General features: G+C 39.0%; 1 protein-coding gene across 3 annotated transcripts in view; it reads right to left on the reverse strand.

Annotated features, from left to right (window-relative positions):
• edar (ectodysplasin A receptor) overlaps positions 1–13,653 on the reverse strand; it is a 238,365-nt gene that overhangs the window by 52,348 nt on the left and 172,364 nt on the right. For 2 of the 3 annotated variants that reach the window (XM_039743544.1, XM_039743542.1), the window contains exons 6-8: positions 11,226–11,312; positions 3,949–4,077; positions 2,840–2,914 (exon numbers count right to left, since the gene is read on the reverse strand). In XM_039743544.1, the coding sequence (XP_039599478.1) occupies positions 2,840–2,914; positions 3,949–4,077; positions 11,226–11,312 (291 nt within the window). The remainder of the gene's footprint in view (positions 1–2,839; positions 2,915–3,948; positions 4,078–11,225; positions 11,313–13,653) is intronic. The other variant, XM_039743545.1, reaches the window with a different exon arrangement.

Raw genomic sequence — 13,653 nt, forward strand, 5'->3', positions numbered from 1 at the left:
GGAATGATGTTTGTTGGCCGACCACTCCTGGGGAGGGTAACAATGGTCTTGAATTTCCTCCATTTGTACACAATCTGTCTGACTATGGATTGGTGGAGTCCAAACTCTTTAGAGATGGTTTTGTAACCTTTTCCAGTCTGATGAGCATCAACAACTCTTTTCTTGAGGTCCTCAGACATCTCCTTTGTTCGTGCCATGATACACTTCCACAAACATGTGTTGTAAAGAGCAGACTTTGATAGACCCTGTTCTTTAAATAACACAGGGTGCCCACTCACACCTGATTGGCATCCCATTGATTGAAAACACCTGACTCGAATTTCACCTTCAAACTAACTGATCATCCTAGAGCTTCACATACTTTTGCCACTCACAAATATGTAATTTTCGATCATTTTCCTCAATAAAAAAATGACCAAGTATAATATTTTTGTCTCATTTGTTTAACTGGTTTCTCTTTATCTACTTTTAGGACTTGAGTGAAAATCTGATGATGTTTTAGGTCATATTTATGCAGAAATATAAAAAATTCTAAAGGGTTCACAAACTTTCAAGCACAACTGTACATAGAGTAAAGTACAAGCAGGAGTTAAGTTACACTTTAAATAATGTATTATTGCTAATATTCATAAAATAATAACAATGAGCAAAGTAGCAAAATACATTTGAATATTGGCAACCATACAACCTGATAAATGCTGATGTGTAGTTTCAGGCCGCACACAGACTTGTAAGTTGCTTTAAATGTCTCTAGTTAACTCCCCATTTTTAGTCAGCTTTCTTCAGAACAGGCACCATGCCTGTCTCAATATGGCTGCCGAGTGGTGCTCATCAGTATGATTTTCTTTTCAGTCCATGGTATGTGAGATGATCCTTCATCATGGTGTTTGAGTGTGCATGTGGGTTAAAGCAACCAAATCTATACATTTGTGCTACAGAATGGCCTCTAATTCCAACCAATCCCCAACAGCCATACTTCAGTCCATAGGGGGCACACAGCACCTTTCACACCTGCCCCCAAAACCATTTGCTGAACTGATGCTTACCAGCTACCAGGTAATTTGGCTTTCCTATTGGGGTTGATTGGGAGAGTCCTGCAGACTTCTTTTAGGCACGTCTCCTAACCCTTTCATAAAATTCCTTACTATCCTGACTCAGTCCTAAAGCGAAGGGGGGGTTGCGGTAAATTAAACATCAAATCACTGCTGTTCTTATCAATGATGTAACACTAATATTTAATTTGCTTTGTCTAAGTTACAAATAAAGACATACAAAATATTTATCAACTTTTATGCAAAATTTGACTCCACAACAAATACACAGTCTGTAAGCAAAAGCCAAACTAGCATAACGCTGAAAGGCCACTTTTTGTGACACTTACCCACTTTGACATTGCACCAACCTTTTTCCCCTGACATTTAACTCCCACTGGCATCTGTATAGTAAGAACTGAAGTCATCTCATTAGCACTGCCACAAGTTAATTCCAACAATATACAGCAACACTGCATTCTGAGAGCTTAACTAGACTGATAATTTCACTTTCCCATTTTTACAAGTGACAGGAGATGCCTCCAAAATCCATACGAACTGGGAGCAAGACATGGTTGTTCCCAACTTGAACACTGTTAGTATCACGTTCTGATCTAGAGGATCCTTGCCACTCAAACATTTGGCCCCGCCCTGTCAGCTGCCACTCAAACATTCAGCCCTGCCCAGCTTGCTCCCCAGACACTCATCTAACCCTGCCTGTAAGGAACTCTCTTGTATTCTTATTTTTGAGTAATTTATAAAGTCCTGCCACTTCACACATCAGTTTCTCACAGCTTTGTTTAGCCTCAAAATGCACAAAATATTTACTTCTGCTTTCAAAATTAAATATTTATATTTTTTGACTGGCATTGTAGAAGCATAATTAAATGTTTTGTTGGGTCTGGAGTCTAAATCCGCCTACCCCCCGCACCACCTCCATTTTCCCGGTAAAATGTTCACAAAAAATAAAGCAATTATGGCACAAAGTTTACCCATAACTGTCACACACAATGGCTTTTGGAAACTTCTGCCACTTTGGCTTTTGGACCCATAACATGCTGGTGCCTTTCATGATGAATGTACACTACATCTGCCTTCAAAGCTGGACTGTCCTTATACCAGGGTCCTTATGTCAATCAATGGGTGAGAAAAAAAAATGGGAGACAACTTCAGTCACAGTCGGGAATGCTGGAATCATAACACAAAGCTAGGTTTACATAATTTGGCAGCTGTGTCAATGCAGGTTAAGATGATAGACTGAAAGCCACAAGCCTTGTGGGTTTGTTGTCTTCACTAACGTACTCGATGACCCCAAGTGAGTCCCTTACCCTGCCTGAGCTCCAGCTACAGAAAAATATTTACCTGAAACACACTGTTGTATTGTACAGTATTATTGTCACACTTTAGGATGAAGTTCACTGTGTAAGACGCAAAATAAAATTAAGCTGAAGAGAATGACACAAGAGGCACCTTGAATCCGGCCAAAAATAAGCAAATGGCAGATGTGATATTAGAAACTGATGAGTACCCTGAAAGCCTGCAGCATGCATCATACAACATGGCTTGCTTTTATATCTTGTTTTCTATCCTCCAACATTTTTACAGTAGTTGAGCTTTTATTATCCTGAGCCGCTCACTTTAAATATAGACTGTCTTTTATTTCTTGATTTGTGCTTGATCTTCCCAGTAGCAGGATAGAGTTAAATCAAAAGACAGCGCTCAGGAGACTTGTCATGCACAATTAATGTAAGAAGTAAAAGAAACACAATAGCACAGTCTTCTGTCTAAATATCAAAGAGATCTCTTACCTGGTACTTCTTTTTTGTCTTCTTGCTTGTTGGTTTGCGCCTCCACTGTCTTCACTGAATGAGTAGAACAACATGCTGAATCAAACAAAATACAACTTAGTGAAAAGATTTCTTATAAACATAAAACTGAATTCAAGTTTTAATTATCAATACATTTTTGAAAATGATAGGACATACAGTAGCTGCTCTTGGTGGCACAGGGTGGCACAGTGCCTCATTGACCTGGCATCCTGAGTTTGTATTAAGTGCCCAGTTACCATCCATGTGGAATTTCTGATTTTTCTCTTATGTCTTTATGGTTTTTCCCAAACCCATGCACATAAGTTTACGTGGTGATTGTAAATTGGCCCCCTGAGAGTTGGTGTGTGAGAGACAGCGTGTACCCACGTCCAGATTTGGGACCTGCTTTCCCTGTGCTGCTGCAGGAATAGGCTCTAGCCTTTAGAAAACCTGGATTGGATTAATGTGGTTTGAAAAATTTCAGTAGTTTAAAACAGGAACAAAGTCACAAAGTCCATATGATAAGAAGGTAGATAACAGCCACATGCTTTGTTACTTGTAAATGGAAGTTAGGTGACTGGGTCAGAAATTCACTATCAAGTTAAGTTCAAATTAGGTGCAAATTCTGAATGTACAATGTTCAAATTATCAAGAAAAATTTATTTTATCATAGTGTTTGCATGTAAAATTGGAATTGATTTTCACATCTGAAAAATACAGTTTTTATTGGAAAACGAGTCATTTTTTTTGTGTTGTGTAGAGCTCCTAGCAAAGATAGAACCTTAAACGCTGAGACCTGTGTACAACGATAACTTTCAGAAAAAAATTTGCATTATGCACAGCGAAATTAAGTTGAGTTCTTGTAACATAAATGAGTTTTTTGAATGTGACTATCCTATATTTGCATAAAGATTCACCCCTTTTGTTGCATTGTGGTCCAAGACCTTTGCACAGTTGAAAAGAATGTTAAAATCTTTTAGTAGATTGATTTTTTTTTCGAATGCTATACTCCAGGGAGAGTCATATACTGAGTAAATAGTATTTTGTAAAATATTTTTAAAGACACAATTTTGTCAAACATCTTAAAAACTTAGGCTTGTCCTGCTTACCTTGAGAGTTGGGTTTTGCCTTCAGTATGTAGAACATGATGATTAAAACTATAGCGATGGCCATGATGAAGATGGTGGACATTGCGATGATAAGAGCAGTAGCCAGGTGTCCTTGTCCAGCTAGATCTGCTAAACAGACAGACAGGCCATTAGAGGAGGGTTTCTTGTACAGACGCTCATTATGGCTCCTTAAAAGGAATGGAAACAATTGAGTCAGTTTATTAAAGAAGAGACCCAAGTGTTAATGGGAGCAGTGCATAAATTCATGTCAAACTGAAAGGTGTTGTCATAAATTTAGATTAATCAGTTTGGTATGAACAATGTTAATTAAAAGCAATTCACAATTATTCAAAGAAGGTTAGAGCAAAATAGAAAAATTGCACTTTCTGTTTTCTTCATAAGCCAAAAACTATAGCTGATATTTAAAGGTGAAGGATTAATGAAATTTTATGTTTGAAGCTTATTCTATCTATCTATCTATCTATCTATCTATCTATCTATCTATCTATCTATCTATCTATCTATCTATGCTAAATCTTGTGTGAATTCTTGAAAAGATGAAATTGTTTCTTAATACCATTTCCATTGCATGATCTATTTTCAGGAATCAGGGACTTTTTGTGAGAAAGATATGAAATAATCTGTCCTCTTAAAAATGCCTTCAGAGTTTCCCAGAGTATACCTGCTGAGATGTCTGATGATGCATTTGCCTCAAGAGAATAATCGGTTTGCTTGGGTATGAATTCTGGACAGTTCTCATCAGTTAATGACAGGGGGTTAAGATGCCAGCCATGAGATTAGTGTGTAGGACGCAGTAATTTAAGCTCCATGATCAGCGGGACATAGTCAGAGACAACGATAGCTTCGTACATATAAGATTTGGTAGTGGGCAAAAAAATTATTGTCTATGAGGAAATAATGAATTCTTGAGTAACAATGATGTATGGATGAGAAGAAGGAATATGATCTTAGGTTAGGATTTAAGAACCTTAATAGGTCAGATAAGTTTTGATTTGTTACAATTTGTATAGTTATCGTTGTAGCATTAGATGTTATCGAATAGTACTAGATGTGTATCTGAGGATCTATCCATATTTGGATTTAAAACACAATTAATGTCTTTGGGCATTATAATTTTGTGAGTGTTCACATTTGGGATAAATGCAAATACATTTTGGAAGAAAGCTCTATTATCTTTATTATCCGTGTTAGTTAATTAAAACAATTTTAGTATTAGATAAATTATCCATCAGATATTGCATCTGACACTACAGATGGGGTAGTTCTGTGTATTAAGATTCCCACACCCCTGGTTTTCTCTGTATAGTCAGAGTGAAAAATTTGGCCAGACCACTCTCATTGCAACTGGTCCAAAACTAGAGGGAGGAGAGAAAGAGAGCAATGCTATTTTTGTTTTATCCCTTATACCCCAATAACCGTTAGAGACAACATAAACAATACACTTCATAGCTGTATCACTTGGCAATAATATGAAATCTATGTCAAAGCTATTGTATATACAATATACAACCTTAACCTAAGACTTGAAAATGTCACAAAAGGTTCAGAAGAAATATTTCCATGACCAAATAGTGAACTTTGTGAGCTGGAATTTCAAGGGTCTCAATCATGAATTAAAGAGAAAGTGAGTACTTTTACACTTAACAAGTCTACATGCCAAAATAGTGTTTTTACTGGAGACTCGCTTATTAAGCAGTCAGGGAGTTTTTGAAATTCAGGAACGTTTGTAGAATTCCCACTGCAAGAACTCAGGCCATTTGTTGTTTATGGTACTTTTTAAGCTCCTACTCCAGGGTTTTCATTCAACTAGGAACAGTTGTGGGTGGGGCTCAAGCGATGAATTGGGCTGACTGGTTGAACACTAGCACTGGCGTACGCTTACAAACATGTTAGTAGTCTAGACTTTGGAGAGTTTTTAATGAAGATGGTGTGCTGCATACCAACTCCTAGGTGTGCAACGCCATACACCACATCGAAGTCAGCCACATTTCACACTGCCTTTTTTGAATGTCACATATTTTGCATAAAGACTACAGTGCCTGTATGGTGGGAGCACAAAACATGAAAGTGACCAAGGACCACAAGTGGCTTAGAGCCTGCATAATACAGGAGCTCATAGGTTCCTGAAAATAAAGTTCCTGCCGTAGAAAAGCCCCTTACGTCAGTCTGTTTGTAATTATGTGAAAGTGCCATGGCCATTTGATAACAATGACATTGTACTCTCTTAGGTGCATGCTCCTAGTTCCAAACAGAATCCATCTTTCGCCACCACCAGAACAGCCTAAAGCCATCAATTCGGTGAAGTACTTGAAGACATGTCTTACTAATTTTGGTCCATTCTGTTCATTTCTACAAAATCTTTGGTCACATTTGTATGTGATGAACCTCCATTCTGTCTTATCAGTGAGGTGTTTTGTTGGACTCACGTGTGTTGCAATAACAATATCATATAGTCAACATTAATAATTGGAAGTCATTTATTGGTGATTAAGGCCTACAATGATAGTTTGTGGTATACACAATGTTTACACTTCTTATGCAGTTCAATGGAATATAGTGGACTGTGTCAAACCCTCTTGTTGTTTATTAAATATTTAATTTTCCAGGTACCCTTTATACATTTCTTTTTGTTTTTAATTTTAAATACTGCTAATTACAACTTGCATGGTTTTTGGAAGTGTCATATATCATCATGTTGTTGTTTTTTCTCTGCTTAAGAACTGCATCTTGGCAGCATCTTACCCCATGAATGATGAGCACCATTTTGAACATACTGTTCAGTCCTACCACAAAATTTTAAAATTACCCTGACTACAAAAGCATCTGGTTTGGATTAAAAGCTGTGATAGAAATGGAAATTTGGGTGGAAAGTTTTGTACACACTGCAGAATATTTTATCTTGCACAGGAGGATATCCTTAGAAGACTGGGAGTGAGGCTGGGAATCTGTACTAGATGGGATGCCAGCCCATTACAGAGCAGACATTTAAACACAGAATGGTCTGATCTACCCACATGAGCACGGGGGAGCATGCAAACTCCAAAAAGAGAACACCTTAGCTCCAGTCCAGACACTGAGTATTAGAAACACTACTTGCTATCTCACAATGATAGTCATATTGTAACGCTAAAGAGAAATGGCCATTTTTGTAAAGGTAGCATACTTGCCATGGTGGACATACCATTAACAAATACTCAGAAACACTCACAGTACATGAATACTGCACATTTGGCTAAAACAAATACAGTACATTTCTTATTATTAATCAAAAATCAATACAGAGATAATTCCTACTTCATAAATGCAATAGAACCCCATTATCTTGTGGGATTTAGGTCTGTGAATCTGTGTGAACCATAAAAAAACAATTTTCAATATTCACTGGCCGCTAGAGTATCCAGGACTGAGTGCAAACCTTCTTTTCTATCCTACAAAGCTTTAAATGGCCCTACTCCTGACACTCTGTCACCATTTCTAATCTACTGTTTCCCAGCTAACCTCTGCTACATGGATTATGTAGATTATGGAGGCTTTAGTTCTTTGTCACCTCAACCTCCATAAAGTTATTAGATCTGCTGATTCCATTCACTCTTTTAAAGATCAACTTAAATGCCATCTGTTCAGGAGGTCATTGACTTTCATTTACTTTAATACCTCACTTCAGCTGTTCTATACTCACGAGTGACCATAGACAGGCTAATTAACAAGGGAAGATCTTCCATTAGGACTGCTGCTTCTCCACTGGTGAGGTCATTTGGGGACAAAATTTAAAGGCCACCTGTACACCTGCCAGCTACAGAACCAAGACATCTCTTCCTTGATCTGGGAGTGTCTGGGAATTCTTCAAGGGAGTTGCCGTTTTGCCTAAGTTAGTGTATCGGAGTAAACAGCCAGTGCAATTTTCTACAATGTGGTGTGCTGGGCTGGGCTGGTAATATAATTTCAAGAGAGTCCCGTCGAATGAACACACTGATGAAGAGAGCAATTACAGTTATACGACACACGCTGGACCCCCTGGAGGTCATATCAAAGAAGAAAATTAAAGCAAAATTGAGTGCTATAATGAGCAATGCTGCACATCATCTCTCTGACACACTAACATTGAGGACCTTCAGCCAAGGAATCATTCAGCAGTAGTGTGTCAAGAAATGCAAATGGGGTCCTTTGTACCATATAAGGCCTCACCGGGACTAGGACTGTCAAGTCAGAATTTTCCTTTCTTTTTTAATTTAGTTTTCTTTTTAGTCATACTGGAGTGTGTTTATTAAAAAATTAACCTCTTGGGCACAGTCATGAGCAGTGTGTCTGTTTGCAGAGTGAGTTTGTTGACTTTGTTGAGAGGTTTATTTACCTCAGCAGTGACATCCATGTCTCTGGTGACTCTACCTATGAAGACAGTAGACAGACTGGGAGAGTATGGGGGGGTCATGAGATCACTGGAAATGGGTGCGTGGCGCTCCCGATATCTCTGAAAAAGGACGAAGGTCCAAGTCGTCAGACTCCTGATGCTTCCTGTCTTGCTATATTGGTTGCGAGACATGGACGCTATCCAGTAACCTGGGATGAAGGCTGGACTTCTTCGGTGCTGTGTCTCTTGAGATAATCCTTGGGTACTGCTGGTTTGACTGTGTATCGAATGAGCAGTTGCTCATGGAGTCCTGAATGATGCCAATTACCTGCATTGTGAGGGAGCGTCAGTCACGGCATCACAGCCATGTGGTACGTTTCCCCGAGGGTGATCCAGCTCACAGGATCCTTACTGTTGAGGACCTGAATGGCTGGACCAGACCAGGGGGATGCCCATGTAATACCTGGGTGTGGCATTTCCAAAAGGTAGGAGTGGACCATCTGGAGGGTGCCACCCAGAATCTGGAGCTGTTTCATCATGGGGTGGGTGCGGCAACGCGCTGTACCAGTGCATGCTGACCATATCTATCTATCTATCTATCTATCTATCTATCTATCTATCTATCTATCTATCTATCTATCTATCTATCTATCTATCAAAGATGATGATGATCATTATCTTGTCCTCTTTCTCAGTTCACTGTCTTCACTGAGGAAGTTGATGAAGGCATTGTGTATCCTAAACTCTGTCTTTTATTTATTGTCTTAAAACAGTTTGTTGATTTTGTTTACCTTTGCTGTCCCAGACTTTTGTGTTTCTATTTCTATTGGTTTCTATTTTCTATTGCGAGGCAACTTATAAATTGCATTATTTTTTAGCACTTAAGTTCTCTTTCACAGTGGTTTCAAATTCAGTCCTTGAAAGGCACTGGTGCCAGCAAGTATTTATTCATTGTTACTTTTGATTGATTTTATTGTTTATTTATCTGAATAGAAAATGTTCTAAGAAATTCATGAATATTTGTATTCTTTCCCAAAACTTTAATTTAAAGATGTGCTTTCCCAACTCAAGGTTTTGCAGCACAGGACCAGATTTAGGAGTTGTATGTGGACGCTGTGGACTATGGCCGGCAACTTATGCTGGCCAATAACCCCAAGCCGCCAGATGGAGTCATCCCTGCGACGTGGAGATGCCCCGAATTCCAGCAGGGCATCATGGTATTTGGAGTTTTAATGCACAGCCCTGCTGGATAACGTCGGGGCCGCCAGGGGATGCTGCAGGGAGGCCCAGAGACATACTTTCCATACAGCCCGGAGGTACGTCACAGTCCTGGGGACGGAAGAAAAAAAGTACTTTGGGGCTGAAGAAAAAGAGGAGTTTTCACCTGACCCGGAAGTGCTGGGAAATCACATGGACTGGGGGATCAGAAGCACTTCCGGGTCAAGGACTATAAAGGACTATGGGGAAACCCCAGCGAGTTGAGCCGAGTTGGGAGGAAGGGTGACTGAGCTGCTGGGAGGTGTGGAGGATTATTGGATTATTGATTATTGTGATTTATTATTGGATAGTGGAGGTGCTTTGTGCACATTATTGTTATAATAAATTAATAATTTTATCTGGTGTTTGGAGTCTGGTCTGAGGGTTCAAGATGACGACAGCGCCCCATATCTGTCACAAACGCACAAGTTTAGACTTTATTTATTGTTTTTGCTGTGCTAAATGCAGCAGTTAGATAATTAATTGGGGATGAATCATAACCCAATTAACAAGCAGTGAGAAATAACAGAGAAGTCAAAAAACAAATAACCAATACATATAACAAAAACTGTTGTGAAGTAGACAGGGTAAAAAAAATCCAAAAAATTTCAAAAAGCAGACCCAGAATTCATTAACCGGAATTTTTTTTTTAAAAGAACAAAGGAATAATCATTTTAAGGTATGATTTGACCTCAACTAAGGATAACCAGGAAGCACACACCACGACTTTTATACCTTTGACCCATGTATGTTACACGCCACACACTTTTGGTTGACCTTGACTAGCAATGGCACATTAACCATCAACCCTCAAAATGAAGGATCCAATAAGAAAAACCAAATGGTGTCACAGGAGATCATTACTCATTTTTGAAATTGTTAAAAACACATCAAGTACAAAAATATTCTTTGACCTCTAAAAATTCTAAAAAGAAATCAAAATAATTTTTTGAAGTCAAAGAAAATTGATAAAATTTGAAACAAAAACCTGATCATGGCAGGAGTGGGTGGTCAGAGCGTAGATCAACCTTTGAGAAAACTGCTTGTTGAAAAGTAATGTATATACAACTATGTGCCTCATAACACTCCTTCTGGCAACGTCCCTTCAGCATAAACTTCTGTGGTCCCATAAGGTTATAAGAGAATTCAGAAATCCTGCTCGGAGAACGGGATATAGCAGACATAACCAGACATAGCCAACGTGACAGCTTCCCGTATGCAGCACGCGTGTCTCGTGTCTCTTGCCAGTACTGAACTGCAATTTCTATTATTATTTTATTGTGAAGTTTCCCTACTTATAAATATAAAGTTTACCGTATAACAGAGTAGGCTTTGACTTGGAGGCAGCAGCACCCAATCTTGCATATTGCGCGTCTCTGGAGTGTTGCATTAGCTCTCTGTATTTAGTCAAAACAGGTACACTACAGTACCCCATATAGCTTTGCCAATTACTGTAAATAACGCAGTGTTTGCACAATGTCAAAAATTACATAACACCATATTTCATAGAATGTATCATGGACGTTAAGCAGTGCCTACCAGTAGTTATTTTACTATTGTAATTTATCACAAATATGATAATGATCAGTTTCCAAATGAAATATCATAGAGCTACGCATTTGGTGAGCATCATGAAGAACTGACTTCTTACCTTTATGGGCGTGAGAGAAGATGGTTGTCGTGCTTGTGGAAGAAGAACTGGTGGAGCTCCCCGAACTGCTGGCAGTTGTCCCCATACCTGCAAGGCAAAGGGAAACAGAACTGTAAAGAAATTATCTAGATGAGAGTCTGAGCAGTGTGTCAAGAGTTTCAAATAAGATAGAAATATAGCGATACAACACCGTTGTTAATCCTTTTAATCGCTTAGAGTTTTGTGTGCTCCAAGAGGCTAGAAAAGGCCTAGCTACTGTCAGTCTCTAATTTATTCAACTTGCTTGTTTTAACAATGGGTAGAGATGAGTGAAACAATTTGCATTTAGACTGTGTTGCACTGTGACTTTCTGTGTACAGGGGTTTCTAATGGAGAACACAGCAATATGTATGATGGTGTGAAAAAAACAAAACAATGCACTACTCCATGCTAATGTTCACAAGAGTCAAAAATCAAAAGAGTCTGTCGGCGTTGTCATGAATTGCATGCTCTGTACAGCTGCAGAGAAAAAAACCACATAAACACAGAGGTGTAAAAAAGGTTTTACGGAATAGTAGTGCTTGTTTTCCAGTGAAAACAACAAAACAACAAAACCTTTAATAACCCACAATACTCTTTACTGAGATTTGTGTTGTGCAATTATTAAGTGAATTTTATTGTCAGTTTTGTCAAACTATATGCAAGTCAATACACCTGTTTCACTCATCTCTACAAATGGGGCAACTTACTAGTACTGTAACGACCTGCAGATAAGAAAAATGGCTGCAAGGACACACCAGTAATTGTCAAGGATCACTTTATTGCAGGACTTGCTGTGGATGTTAACGATTATCTCGTTGTATGGCCTTGGGAGACACCACTGCAAGTGATCGAGGTCTTTGTGGATCCAGCTCTGTCCAGCAAAGCAGTTCCCAGTCATGCAGTCTCCTCATTAACAGATGTTCTTCAAGGGCACTTTGCATGCCACTCATCTATCAAAGCTCTGCCCCCTGTCAGCTGCTGCCATGACCTCACTTGTGTGTTTAACTCCTGGGTCCAGCGTGACGGTATGAAATAAACATGTTGGAGTGATCAGTGCTTCATGCCCAAGAACTACAAATCTTGTTGCTACTTTGGATACTATTACTGTATTCCACTTTGTACCACATTCCATTTATAACATGTTCACAGACAGAAGCTGGACAATATGGTATTATGTGACTGATTTAATGTGACACAAATAAACGGAAGTGCCAATAAACAGTATAATACTACAGCTTCCATTAAGGTTTGCAGTGTATGTCCACATTTTGGATTGATGTCATAATCTGAAGTTGGACAAACTTGAACTTGACAGACCAGGCCCAAGTTTCCGAGTGGACATTCAAATTGAAAATTCCAAATAGGAATTTGGAAATTCTGACTTTCCAGTTCAAATGGAATGCAGCACCTAGTCCCATTGACAGGAATGGAATGTTCACACATGCCAATCCACGTAGGATAACATTTTGCATGATTTGGACATTATAAATGACTTGGAAAGGAATATAAGTAATAAGCAGGTTAAGTTTGCAGATGATCCCAAAATAGGTGGATTGGCAGTTAATCTCAAATCCATCAAATCATTACAGAGAGAATTGGATAGCATACAGGCTTCGTTAGATTTGTGGTGGATGAAGTAAAATGTAAGTAAATATAAAGTACCGTTTTTACTTGTGTACCACGCACCCTCGTGTAAGACGTGCACCCTAATTTTTACAAAGAAAATTGTGAAAATCGTTTTGCCCTGTGTACGATGCGAGTTGTGATTGTATAGGAAGCATTTAGAGAGAGAGAGAGAGCGCGTGAGCAAGCGAGCGAGCCCAAGCAGAAGAAGTAAACATTACAGTATTACATTTCCTCGTGTAGGACGCCCACCTGATTTTCTAATGCTAATTTTCGGGAAAAAATGTGCGCGTGGTACACGCGTAAATACGGTATTACACATAGGAAGTAAAAATGTTAGGTATGAATACACAATGGAAGGAATGGAAATCGGGAGTAAACCTTATAAGAAGGATTTAGGAGTCATAGTGGACTCTAAGATATCAACTTCCCGACAGTGTTCCGAAGCCATTAAGAAGGCTAACAGAATGTCAGGTTATATAGCGCCCTGAGTACAAGTCACAGGAGGTTTATAACACACTGGTGAGGCCTCATCTGGAGTACTGGTTGTAGTTCTGGTCTCCAGGCTACAAAAAAGACATAGCAGCACTAGAGAAGGTCCAGAGAAGAGCGACTAGGCTAATTCCAGGGTTACAAGGGATAAATTATGAGGAAAGATTAAAAGAGCTGCACCTTTACAGTTTGAGCAAAAGAAGGTTAAGAGGAGACATGACTGAAGTGTTTAACATTATGAAGGGAATTAGTCCAGTGGATCGAGACTGTGGCTTTAAAATGAGTTTATCAA

The sequence above is a fragment of the Polypterus senegalus genome, chromosome 2, assembly GCF_016835505.1.
Source record: "Polypterus senegalus isolate Bchr_013 chromosome 2, ASM1683550v1, whole genome shotgun sequence".
Classification (NCBI taxonomy): Eukaryota; Metazoa; Chordata; class Cladistia; order Polypteriformes; family Polypteridae; genus Polypterus; species Polypterus senegalus.